The 13716-nt window shown below is 41.5% G+C and overlaps 1 protein-coding gene across 1 annotated transcript; it reads right to left on the reverse strand.

The window, feature by feature from the left end:
* Nucleotides 1-5092: 5092 nt before the first annotated feature.
* On the reverse strand, nt 5093-12054 carry fgf4 (fibroblast growth factor 4). The gene is made up of 3 exons (XM_048545773.1): nt 11633-12054; nt 10643-10746; nt 5093-7915 (listed from the first exon to the last, which is right to left on the reverse strand). The coding sequence occupies exons 1-3, from the start codon at nt 11937-11939 to the stop codon at nt 7739-7741; spliced, it is 588 nt and encodes a 195-aa protein (XP_048401730.1). The 5' UTR covers nt 11940-12054; the 3' UTR covers nt 5093-7738.
* Between the last annotated feature and the right edge of the window lie 1662 nt (nt 12055-13716).

Genomic DNA, 13716 nt, shown 5'->3' on the forward strand with positions numbered 1-13716 from the left:
GTTCATCCAGCTCTGCACCTTGTTATCTCAGTATAAAAGAGAACCTCTGCTGTCTGAGGATAATTTATAAATGAGAAAGTACTCTGAACATTGGTGTTTGCTCTACTGCTATTCAACAACTGCTCATTCAGCTATGAGACAAAATGATATGTAACAAATTTTTATAGCAGTCTTATTTTCACTGACAACAAGTAAATATTTTAAAATAATTCAGTACAGCACCTAGTTATTTAATTTTACACATTGTGGAAAATACACATTATGGTTCAAGATAAAAGTAATACACAGGTTAATTAATCACTAAAATATTTTACTGAGAAAGAAAATACTGCAATTTATACACATAGTGATTTTTGATAATATTTAATCTGGAAAAACTACCAAAGCTACTTGTTGCATGCCAAGGTTAATCTCACAGTCATATTAATTACCTGTTATTCTTTGATGTAAAGGTGTACAAATGAATTCCTACACGAAACAGTCATAAATTGTAAAATGTGGAGAAGAATACAGGACAAACCAAAATCTCAAATCCAAAAGAATGAAAAGGCCTGAATGTGCGTGTTTATTACAGGGCATTTACAGCATAAAAGCAGATCATTCAGCCCAACTAATCTATGTCAGTGTTTATGTTCCAGATAAATGTCCTTCTACCTCGCTTCCTCTAACCTCTTCAGAACAAGATTCTTTCTCTTTCTCCCTGGCATGCCTATTATATTTTCACAAAAGGCATCTATGCTAATTACCTCAAATATTCCTTGTGGTAGTGAGTTCTTCATTCTAAACATTTTTTTTGTAATGATGATTCCCCTGAATTTCCTATTGGATTTGTTAGTAATTACCTTATAATTATGGCCCTCATTTATTGACTTCCCACAAATGGAAAAATCTTCTTTGTGTTTACTCTATCAAAATGCATTTATAGGTCACCCCTCTCAGCCTTCTTTATGGAGATTGTGCCTCAACTGGTTCAGTCTTTATGAGTTGTACTACCGAATTATTGTATCGTTCTTGTAAAACTTTTCCGTACCATGTTCAGTGCATTTGTATCTGTTTATAACCAATTTATAACCTACTCAATATCTTACATCTGTATACACTTTCAACTTTGTCCACTGCAAAAATTGACAACTGCAAATTTTACATTACAGTGTGGATTGCATTTCAAAAGTACTCCAAGGATTGTAAAACACCCTGGGATGTCTGAGGTCATCAAAGGGACTTTATAAATTCAAGCTATTTCTTTACATTAAATAGTTTTTGTTGTCTCATTTGTAATGGAGAATTCCTGAGTAATGGAATCCTCCAGCCTCATCACAGCTGCACTGTGACCCCTGGCAGGAAGATATAATTACAGTTTGGCAGTTTACATCGGCAATTATTATTTAAATTGCAGGCTTGTAAACCTACGATGGATTATTAAAAGTAAGGACAGAATGTATAACTTTGAAAATGCATATGAAACTTTCTCTTAAACCTGATCACATATGCCTCTTCTCTTCTCCTTTTGTATCCTTCAGGGTCAGAGATAACTTGCTTCTGCTCAAGAGTATGTGATGGGGAGGGAGGAGAAGGGCGTGCTTGCTAGTGGTAGAAGGTTCTGCAGAGGCTGATAAAAATCCTGAAGCTTCAGGTAAATTTAACAACCAGCAAAACAAGATCATTGTAATTTTAGCTACTGGACCTTGTGAACATGCCATTGAGCAAGGACATAGCATTTAAGGCACACAGTAAAGAGGAAAGTGAGGCACTTTATTAGACAACTGTGAGGAAATGGGGTGGGGATGGAGGGGCAATGGTTAATGGGTTTATTCTGGATAAGACCATGGGGAGAATGGGTGAAACTAGGATGAGTTTTAAGAGTTAAGATATTCCTTGACTGGGAGCCAATGAAGGTGAGCCAGCTCCACAGTGATAAATGGATGGAACCTCCTGAAAATTAAACATTTGGAATCGACGTGACCTCAAGGTTGAAGGTCAGAGTCCAACCGGGAATGCTTTCGAGAAATCGAAGGCATGAATAAAGTTTTCAGCAGTAGATGAGCTGATGGGGGGGGGGGGGGGGTGGGGAGCGGTACCAGGCAATGACACTGAGGTGCATGGCATGAATCTAAGCTCAAATGCTCACCTCAGCATCAAATGTCACTGTAAGGTTATGAACAAACTGGATCAGTTTCAGACTGCTGCCACAAAGTTGATAATTAGTGAATGGAGTTAAGAATGGGGAATCTAAAAACAATGTCTTCAAGACTTTGCAATGTTAAATTAGGGGAAATATCTATTCGTCGAGAACTTCATATTAGATGTGCAAATCCGATAATCTACCAGCAGTAGAGTAAGTGGCTGGTGTAGAACTAGGTGCTCTCGGTATTCATGTATAAAATTGACATTGTTGCCTGTTATGGAAGGGCAATATGTAACTGGGGAATAGGAGGGCGACAAATAGAGATCCTTGGGGTGTACCAGAAGTAACAGCGTAGAAACAGGAAGAGAAGCCATCGCAAGTTGTTTTCTGCCTACAATTAGGCAGATAGGAAAGCACACGTGTGAGAGTTGGGTGACAGTGCAAAGGTGTTGGAGGAAGATGGTGTGATCGATCATGTCAATGTTCGCAGTTCGGACAAGACACGTAAAAGGGAGCGTGTACACTTGTCGCTGGCACATGTAACATTATTTGGGTCTTTGATTTAAGCAGTTTCAGTGTGTGGAATGTGTGAAGCCTATTTGGACAGTTTCAAACATGGAGTTGAAGGAATAATCAGAAAGGATTTGGGAGGCTTTGTTCAAGGGCTTTCAAGAAAAAAATCAGTTTGGAGATAGGGTGGCAGTTTGGAAAGATGATAGGCTCAAAGCCTATCTTCTAGTGCAGAAGGCAAGTTTAAAAGAGAACATATGAAGACAAAGTCATCAGGTCAGGCAGCATCTGTGGAGAGAGAAACAGATCTAAATTTTCAAGTGCGTTATGATTTTTCTTCAGAACAGATCTTCTTCAGTGGAAGAGACATATTGGACTCAAATCTTAACTCTTATTCTTGCCATAGGTGCTGCCAGACCAGTTGAGTTTCTCTGGCACTTTCTATTTTTATTTCAGATTTTCTGCATCTACAATATTTTGCTTTTACACAGAGAGGGTGAACTGTTTGCAACATTGGCTACCATGGAGGCCGGGAGGGGACATTGGGTGATCAGCAATTCAATGGGAATTGCATCAGAGGAGCAGGAAGTGGGGCCACATATAAGAGATGATTTCAGAGAGGACATGAGGGCATATAGGAGAAACATTAGATAAAAATGTGAGTTCAGAGGTAAGGCAGAATGGATCATTAAAGGAAATTTGGTGGGTGGGCTCGTGTAAAAAAGAGTCATGGTAGAGGCATCTGGTCGGATTACCATCATTTCAATGACAAAGAAATCCATTAGCTCCCTAGGCTTTTTATTGGAGTTGAGGATGGAGGCAACAAGAGAAAACAGATTAAGAAGATAGTCTGCAATAGAGAGAAGGAGCCAGGGATTACCATTGAGATTCAGGATATTCTTGGAATAATCAATGGTTATCGCAAATGAGAACATGACCTGAGTTTCTTCAAATTATCCAGCCTAATCTGACAAATGTATGGTTAAACCAACTGTTGACCAAATCCTTCAAGACTCTGCCCCTTGTCTTTAGGGGATTGTAGATAAGACACTTTTGGGAGGACAACAAAAATGAGAGAGCAAGAGAGGATAATAAAATGTGAGGCTGGATGAACACAGCAGGCCAAGCAGCATCTCAGGAGCACAAAAGCTGACGTTTCGGGCCTAGACCCTTCATCAGAGAGGATAATGGTTTTACTTGAGATTAAGACATAAAAGGGGAGGGGAAACTCTGGATGGCAAGGTAAATCAGTAGGCACAAACATGTTGTTTACTGTTTATAAGAGTCTGGTTGGACAGTGTTGCTACTCAGAAAACTGCTTTATTCAATGCTTAGAATCCAACACACAGTTATGCTCACAGTGGAATGGGTAGAAACGCCAGCTCAGTAATAAAATCAATTGCAATCATGTAGGTTTTTTTTGAATAGTATATGCAATAATTTTTAACATGGTTGTGAAGAAGGCAAGAAAGTGGTTTTCATCAGCCATAATCACACTGAATGGTTGAGTAGAAGTGATGAGCTTGATGGCCTAATTCATCTTATGATCTTATATTTTACTGCAATGATACAGCAAGGTAAGAAGATCTACCATCTGCTGGTATAGGGAAGGCATGTCATTTGAGAATTGCAGGAGCAGAGAAGTCTTGAAAAATTGTGGGACTGTGAGGATATTACAGAGAAATGACATTGTGGCAGGTAGCTGGAGGTAATGGGCAAGACCTTTGAGGCATTTGAAAGTTGGTGGCATTATTCTCCCACACTCTTAACAACTGCACCAACCAACACTCTTTATACTAAATGATACTTAACAGACAGGTACAAACTAAGAAATCCATTGAAGCTACAGATATTTCAAGTATGTTGTAAAACAGTATACTGTTGGTTTCTAAAGGGAATAGTGAATTATTAAATTGTCACCAGTGACAGTACAAAAAATGTGTTTGTCCATAAGTCAGACAAACTCAAATTTCTCTGTCCACTTGTCTTACTGTCATGGTTTAATTTAGTGCCCAGATTTGCATTTTCTATGTTATTTCCACTTTATTGACCCATCTAAGATCGCCATTCATTTCTCCTCTTTCAAAGCTGAAAAATTCCAAGTTTAACATTCTTTTTTTCATGATCCCATCTTCTGATGTTGGGAATCAGTGTCACTGTTATTTTCAGGACTGTCTCCAGAATTTCCATATCTCCATGGTGCCACAGTGATCAGAATCCACGACAGATACAACACAAAACTAAGAGCACACTGAAACCTGGAGAATCATTTCTGTGTGTTTCATCCTTTTAGTTCTTTTCTCTCTTTGCACCAAGATTTCAAGATCATGCTTAAAATTGGTTCATGTTAGTCATATCAATAACAGCACAATTTCAGAAAATACTTTAAAATTACTTTTAATTCATACACTGGCACAGGTAAAGATAAGCTTTCATTTAGATAATTCCTTCCAATGTGCACAGCACATACATATACAATATTAAACATCAGCTGTATAAAACTACAGACACATTCCAACACATTTTAAAGCTTAAATATTATTTGACAACCATATCAAGTAGTACTCTAAAATCTCAGTGCCTATACATGCCAAGGCATAATTATCAGGGACCTGCAAGACAGCTAGTCAGCATAACAAGTTCAACTAACTATCTCCTCACTGACTCTCTGCATTTCAAAATGCTAGACTAACACTGACCCAGCATAAGATAGCAACCTGGAAGTAGAGTACTAGTTAATAGAAATGCATAGGTTTTATTACAGGCTGTAACAAACATAAATATACTGTACTGAGTGTAATTTGGAAGGGAATATTATCAGAATGCTACACTGTCAGAAAACAAAAGTATACCAAATATTTCTGTAAAAAATACAAACTGAATATTGTCATGTAAATGGCATAAACCACGTTTTGAAATGAAAATGTTGTCTGGCAAAGTCTCTAAACCCAACAAGTTTTTTTTCACCTGTTGTGTTCTTCCAGCAGATTCCTTCTTTCTATTTCAGATTCCTGTGTGTATTTTTGGATTCCTTATTGTTATTTATTGCTGGTAAATGCATTGTCTCCTGCAAAATTCCCACCCCGTTGTCTCAGTAATAATTTGAACCTTAGGTCTACATGTGTTGTGCCAATGAAGAATGTAAATTTAATTTAATGTCAAATTAAGCAAACTGGAAACATGCCTCCAACAAGTAACAGATATTTATGCCTCAGGATGATGACAATGATTCAAATTATACAGAGTATCCTAACGAACACAAAACACCAGCAATTCACTCACCAAATGTTCACACACTGACCCCACTGAGGACAAAGCAGAGGACCACAAATGGATGCGTTAGTATGCAGATATTTCAATTAAAAGAAAACACAGGCAGAAAGTGTTAACCTCACCCTGATAACAATTTTGCCAGTCTCATTTTGGATTTGAGTACCGTCCTTCCAGCAGTTCACCCTAATTAAAACATTGAGGACCCTTAAAAGTTCTAGAAAACACTGAGTAGCAGCTTATCAAAAGGAATGTTGAAAACTGAACTGAACTTTCTGTTATGGCTGGATCGATGAAGTGTCAAGCCCAAGGCTTTTCACTCTCCTCCCTAACCTCACCATAGCAGCAGAGGGGGCAGAAGTTGTTTAATGAAGGGCTTCAGAATCTCTGTCTGAACTTTTGTGACAGTCCCCATTTGAGATATCTAACTGCACCCTCAGTTCCATGCATGAATGGACATTTGTTTCTTTATTTTAGGTGAAACTCTGAAAGGGGATGGTTGATTTCAACACCAGCATCAACCTCCGTCACCACCCCACTCACCCCCAAACGTATTGTTTGAGTAAAACGTGCTGCTGTTTTCTTTTGCTTGGAGTGCGGAGGTTCGGTTTGAAAAATATATAAAGAAAATATAGGGTTACGCAATGACCATATAGTGCAGTCTAACAGCTGTCTGCAAATATTTTCACCATGATTATCCGTACTAAAAGTAAATCACTGGGTAAAGATAGCTCAAACGTGACAAGGCTCAACTAGGATGCAATAGACGCCTCACTGGCTACCCTTGGCTACATATGGTAGTTTGTTGACTTAAGATCACTGACAATATTTCAGGGGCAAACTCTCAGTCCTGAATTATTATGCAGCTTTTGGGAGGAGATTATATCTTTGTTTTGTTCAGGGTTCTTAAAATGAGGTAGATTATTATTTGAATGAAGGAATGGAAATCTACAAGAAAGCAGCAGCTTTTTACATCTCCTCCACAAAATTAAATTTTGCCCAAGATTCATTGCAGATGCTTTGGTATGTTTATTAGTGTGGGTTGGTAAAAAGAAAAACTATTTAGTGTCTGTGAGGTATATTAACGTTACAAACTGGGTCCAAATCAAATTGTTCTTTGAAGTGCCATAAATAGGATTGAAAATGCTCCTTTGAAGCATCTGGTCGCTTACAATACTAAAATGTTGAAGCCTGTAGGTAGGTTAAGGATAGCTTCTGACCTGAAGATCTGACAAAGATTGACTGCAGGAGAGTTCAAAGTTCAGCAGCAGCAGATCTAAAAACAGATTTGAGGGTTAGGACTTCAACACTGTACTTTCCGTACCAGAAGTAGACGGATTCCATTGAAATTACACAGCAACGCCACACAACGGAGGTCAGATACCAAGCATTGTCACAAGCAGATATGTAAAAATGAACAGATTTACCAAACCTCATGGGTGAAGACTAAGACTCTGTGCCAAAAAAAACGATTAATTAAAAACGAACACAACACGGACCTCCATTACACCAGTGCAAACCCATTGTATAAAGGAATTCAGTTTCACGTTTTAAACATGAGAAGCACACCTGTGACAAAGTCTAAAACACACGATGCATCACATTTGTATCTTTCTTTGCACAACGTTTGCAGAAATATAAAACCAGCACAACTATAAATAAACCTTCTGAACAAAATATACATCCATAAATATTTAGTCACAATTAATTTAAATATATGATACACCTACTCATCTTGCATAAAGCTTTCCTGAAAGTGCACCGACCGTGGTTAAGCCCCCAACCTACAGTTAGTCCTTCCCTCCTGAGGTTAAATTCTGAGGTGAGCCCCTCTCAGATTCTCGGTAGAAAATGAGTCATTGTCATTATCGGAGACACTTTGTTCCCCTTCTTTGCTTTGCCGTTTTTGCTTAACGCCATGTACATGGTTGGATATGCGTTGGACTCGTAGGCGTTATAATTATTGGGTAGCAGTATTTCGTTGAATTTGCATTCATCACTGTAGTATGCCTGGAACGTAAGAAGACAGTTCTTAGTGGGACTTTTTGTGGCTGCTTAATCTCCTATTGCAAAACCACGGAGGTCCAATTCATTTATTCTCCCGTGTACACAGGAAGATAACACTCGGAAGTTTACGCACTGAGTGATGCCACGCCGATCGAGACTCTGGGTCTCGCGATGTCGAAAGGCGTCTGCACCGCAAGTTTTTTTTAACAACACTTGTAACCTGTAGTTTCTTACAACCTTGCCTTACGTTGTTGACGTTAGCTATCACGAGGCATCTTTATTTCACTAATAATGCGGAGGCGCTGGTGTTGGACTGAGGTAGGCCAGGTCAGAAATCACACGACACCAGGCTATCGTCCAACTGGCTTATTTGAAATCACAAGCTTTGTCCGCGTAGCCCCCGCTTAGCCCCTTAGTCGGATGAAGCTTCTGCACCTGATGAAGGAGCAGCGCAGTGAAAGCTTGTGATTTTAAATAAACCTGTTGGACTGTAACCTGGTGTGGTGTGACTTCTGACTTTACTTCACTAATCCAGTGAACCATTCTGTGGAGAGATAATGGGAACTGTAGATGCTGGAGAATCCGAGATAACAAGGTGTGGAGCTGGATGAACACAGCAGGCCAAGCAGCATCTCAGGAGCAGGAAAGCTGACGTTTCGGGCCTAGACCCGTCATCAGATGAAGGGTCTAGGCCTGAAACATCAGCTTTCCTGCTCCTAAGATTGCTTGACCTGTTGTGTTCATCCAGCTCTACACCTTGTTATCAACAATTCTGGGGATTTGGCTGTTCTGTATTTATCAGGGATCTAGGGGACCCCTTCATTTTCTCCAGTAGCATCGTAGTGCGTCTTTGGAAGGTGCTCAGCTCCCAGCATCTGCCTGGTTAGTTGCTGCTGGCTCTCAATATTTGCTCATCAGCTTCCTTTGCCTGTGATCATTATGGTAGTTTCTGTGTAAACAATAGCAGCTCATGGTCAGCTCAAGGGCCACATCTCCAAAGTTTAACTGAAACGTGTTGTTATTTTCATTCTTTTTTTTAATGCTGTTCCTGCTTGGGCCTTTCTCTGTTTGAATAACATGCAGATCTCGCCTGGAGACCCCTGTTCTCCGGTCCCTCAGATGGAACCAGGCTTGCTCCAACGAAGTTGAACGAGAATCTCCTCAATGGTGATACTGAGGAGTAATACCTTCCTGAGTGATGGCACATGCCCCAACAGTAAACCAGTGAAACCTAACAAGTTGCCCCGAAGGGGACATAGTAAAAAGAAATATTCTCAGGTGACAAGTAAAATGGTGCAAGACTTCGTAGTTAGGATGCAAAAACAGAATTTGCTGGAGATGAAGCATCTGAAGAGACAAATCGGAGTTAAAGTTACAGGTCTAATGATCCTTCCTCAGAAATGATGATATCTAGGAAAATATCAGTTTATATGCAGAAGATAGGGGGAAGAGGGTAAGGAGTAAATGATAGGTGGGGAATAGAGCCCCAAGGGGTGAGAAAAGCAGTTGGACAGAGAAAGGAATGGATGATGATCAGGCGAGGAAGGTGAATAGCTGTTAATGGGAAGTGTTTGTGACTGACAATGGATGGCGTGTAATGGCAGACCATGTGATAATAAGACCTGGCTTTGCGGGTAGGGGCTAGGACACGGGAGAGCTCAGTCTCTAAAATTATTGAACTCGATATTGGGTTCTGAAGGTTGCAGGGTCCCCAAGCAGAAAATGAGGCGTTGATCTTCCAGTTTACGCTGAGCTTCGCTAGAACACTGCAGCAAGCCAGAGACAGAGATGTTGCCCAGGGAAGAGGGTGGTATATTGAAGTGGCAGGCAACAGCTTTAGGGCCCAAGCTCTCCCATGTCCTTGCCCCTACTCCACAACCAGTTGTCACAGATCCACTTATTTTTGTCCCGCTGTTCTTCTGTCTCTGTGGGTTCCAGCCCCAACTATCCTTTACTCCATACACCCTCCCCCTCTGTACCTTCTGTATGTAAACGGACATTTCCCTAGCTACCATCCGTTCTGAGGAAGAGTCACCGTACCGGAAACGTTAACTCTGATTTCTCTCCACAGGTGCTGCCAGACCTGCTGAGCTTTTCCGGCAATATCTGTTTTTTTTGTTGTCTCTAATTTACAGCATCCTTTTTTTTATTTGGTAGGTCGGAATCTTGCCTAACAGTCTAAACTCTCGGGAAGACAGACACTATTCTAGATGTGGGAAGACTGTACAATATGGGTGGTCCACGCTGAGTGATTCTATTTTACACTGGGTAGGGCAGTAGATGCATGTGCCGGCTGGTAATGCAAAGAATGGAATGCCCTTGAAAGACTGGCGAGCTGATCCACGGCTGCAGCATCGATCTATATTTCACTCACATCCCCACCCCCTTCCTATCCAACACACAATAAAATATAAGGCCAGAAGTTACACGACACCACGTGATGGAGCAAAAGGTTTCTTTGAAATCATAGCGTTGCTCCGAAAGCTTACGATTTCAAATGAACCTGTTGGACTGTAACCTGGTGTCGTTTGATTTCTGACCTTGTTCACCGCAGTCCAACACCGGCACCTCCACATCACTAAAATATGCACAGGGCTCCTTAAGAATGTGGTTAGCGTCCAGTGGCCAGATCGTACATAATAGACCTTCAAAGTGTCTTCTTGAGTACACACTGGCATGTCATCAGGGAGTGATAGGAAAGATCTCGCAGACTGACTCGCTTGTACTCACAGATCCGTAAAGCTTGCCTTTGCTATTCATTGCCACAAACAGCCCACTGGTCACACCGAGTAGGCTCACTACTCCCCTCTGCACGGGAGAGATTTCCAAAAGACCTGTACAGAGAAAACAAAACATGTCAACCTGCTTCCTGCTTTCATTGCGAAACAAAAACAATGAAAACCACAATCTGCGCCAGACTGTTCGGGGGTGTTTGATCCTCTGACAATAATCTCCTGCAGGATTAGAAAGCTCTCGCATACGGTAAACGCTGCACCGATCAGCCAAGGCCCAGATGCTCAGGGACTCCGAACACCTGATTTATGTTCCACATCAGAAGAGAAGATGCAAACATATAAATACAATCTCGCCCTGAGCGGGTTCCGGGAAGAAACCAGCCGCATTGAGTGTTTGACCGAGCGGTTAGGGAAATGGTTTTGCTCATGGATTGCAGGCAGCAGTCTCCCCGTAATATGGGAACTGGCAGCAACTGTACTTTCTGCCGCTTTAAGTACATAATTCACAGAGGGACCTTCCCTATTTGCATATGTTAAGGGACCAGCGTAGTTAATGTAACGGCAGAAACAGTAACTAACACACGGCACCTCACCCAGACCCACCTTTCCCAGGAGTTAGTGAGACCGAAAACACTGGCTGAACCTTCTGATTGAGGGACACTTGTTACCATCTAACAAGCTGCTGGTTACCTCCACACGTTATCATGAACCTGTTAATGAGTTGGCTTAATTCCCTTCCATGCACTGCGTTAGAAACATCCATGAAATCGATTGATTGTGCATCAGAAATGTCTCTGTGAGCAACCGATATTTTCTGGACGATCCTCCGGTGTCCCAGGGAAATAAATACACATTTGTTTTTAAAGAAAGTAAGTCTATCAACCCCAAATCGAAGCGAAAGGCGGTAGAATATATGTCGAGGTGTACAGAGACTATGCTAGCCCGCACATGGTTACATCTAGTGGTACACGGGGCTAATACTTACTGTACCGACTCTCATCGTGAGTTCCATTCACTCTTCCATCGGACAGCACTTGCAGATGAAACCCGATGCCTACGTTGCAGTAAAGCCGCCGCAGCCTTTTGATTCCCAGTAAATAGTCAGTGTCCCGGCTGATCTCCTTCATCTCCCCGGGGATTCGGGGCATGGAGCGAGACAAGAGGGTCTCCCATCTGCGCTCCACGGTGGCGTTGGGCTGGTTAGAAACAGGGGCAGAGCGCACTATACCAGAGGTAACTCCGAGGAGCAGGAAAAGCAAACAGGCCGGTTGAATTGTAGTCTTGCGGACCATCCTTATCAACGTGTGCACACGTGGTTGAGAATCGATTGCACTAAAAATACCTCGACTCTAGCTCCACTTTCTCGCTTTATTTTGAGCGCACATTTAAAAAGCAGCACAAACGCTCAGCGTGTGCACGGACTGCTCTTTACATCTGCAGGTTACATCAGGAGCCCCCTCTCTGAAGAAGCGGCTCAGGGAAGTTTATTTGAACTTTGCAAGCCGCGTCAAATGATCACTTTGGGAATCAGGGGAGAGCTCTCTGTGAAGTCTTCTTCCTCTCAGAGTACAGCCATCCGGTCTCCCCCTGACCACGATATTTATATCTATCTGCTCGCCTACTCTATTACATCACTATCTCCCTCCACTTTACACTCATTGAGTCCAACTTCCCGAATACGCATCATGGAGAGAGTCATGCGCCAAATGCTCTAGACTGGACAAACTTGTTTTGAAATTAAGTTTGAAAACTTTACTGCTTTGAAATGTATAGGCACGTGAAGCTTGTAGATAGAAACAGTATGCACAAGCTAGGTGTACTTAAATCGATGTATATATATATGCAGAATGTATAGCAATATATACAGATATCTATATATAGGCCATATATATGCGGCGGGTGTATATATGCATATATTTACTTGCAGATTTGGATAATGCATTTGACTAAATATTGATTGTGTCTCACTCAGGACCCTGGGAAAACCTAACGTTTACCGATTGGAATCATTAGCCACGCAAGGTTTCAACAAAAAGGTCTTCAAAGTATGTGGACTCATTTAACGCGAATTTTCTTTTTTGTTTTACCTATTATTTCATTTCAACATTTCGCCTCTGGCGGCCAATGCCATGGCAAGCAGATCACACCACCATGGCATGGAATGTGAACGGTGTGTGAGTATTCAGCAGGGACCGTTGTCTCGTATTTTAATTCTTTAGGTGCTTGTACGCAATAAGAAATGCGCTTCTGTTAGTGAGAATGAAATCAAACGCCTTCAAAATGGTCTTAACATGTCGAGTCCAGTGACCCTTCCTCCGAACTGGACTGGAAACGTTAACATTATTTTATTCCCCACTGATGCTGCCGGACCTGCTGAATTTCTCTCCGTTTATTTCAGATTTCCAGCATCCGCAGTTGTTTGTTTGATTTCTTCAACGTGGTCTTATTTTTGATTTATGCTGGAAAAACAAAACACTGATCTTGCTTGAAATGCAAAGTTCTGAGGAAGGGTTACCCGACCTGAAACGTTAACTCTGGATTTTATTTTTCTTTACAGATGCTGCCGGACCTGCTGAGCTTTTCCAGCAACTTCTGTTTTTGTTCTTGATTTACAGCAATTTTTTTATCCTTGTCTCAAGTGGTTCCCCGCTGACATTAGGTTTAAGATCAAAGCAATTTCTCGACATCACGGGTTGTACGGGAAATGTTCCAGAAGCAGGTCAAATAATAACACTTGCAGAACCAAAGCGCGTGCCATGACATCCTCCAGCATCTTAAAGCCAACAGGTGGTCAGATGTCAGAACCTTTGGACACAATCCTGTATCGACATACCCTGTGGTTAACATCAGTCAGGAACATGTACTCCAGAAGTCCTTTTGCCTTTCTCACTTCAAGCAAGGAAGAGAACCCCGCAGCTCCATTTCAGGGGAGACACCCCTAGTGCTCAGGGTGACGGCTCAGCGAAGGTGCGAAATGACCTTCACAAACTTCCCAGATGCTGTTTCATCTTTAAGATGTAACACATACAGTGGGGATAGTAAGGACTGCCATTGCTGGAGTCAGAGACA

The sequence above is a fragment of the Stegostoma tigrinum genome, chromosome 17, assembly GCF_030684315.1.
Source record: "Stegostoma tigrinum isolate sSteTig4 chromosome 17, sSteTig4.hap1, whole genome shotgun sequence".
In the NCBI taxonomy this organism is placed as follows: domain Eukaryota; kingdom Metazoa; phylum Chordata; class Chondrichthyes; order Orectolobiformes; family Stegostomatidae; genus Stegostoma; species Stegostoma tigrinum.

Excerpts from the sequence above, each read along its gene's own strand:
- fgf4 (XM_048545773.1), bottom strand. The coding sequence starts at position 11,939 with ATGGTCCGCAAGACTACAATTCAACCGGCCTGTTTGCTTTTCCTGCTC. Across the intron at positions 10,747-11,632 it reads TCACGATGAGAGTCGGTACA|GTCTTTTGGAAATCTCTCCC; the intron begins GTAAGTATTAGC and ends TTCTCTGTACAG. Across the intron at positions 7,916-10,642 it reads AAGGCAAGCTTTACGGATCT|GCATACTACAGTGATGAATG; the intron begins GTGAGTACAAGC and ends CTTACGTTCCAG.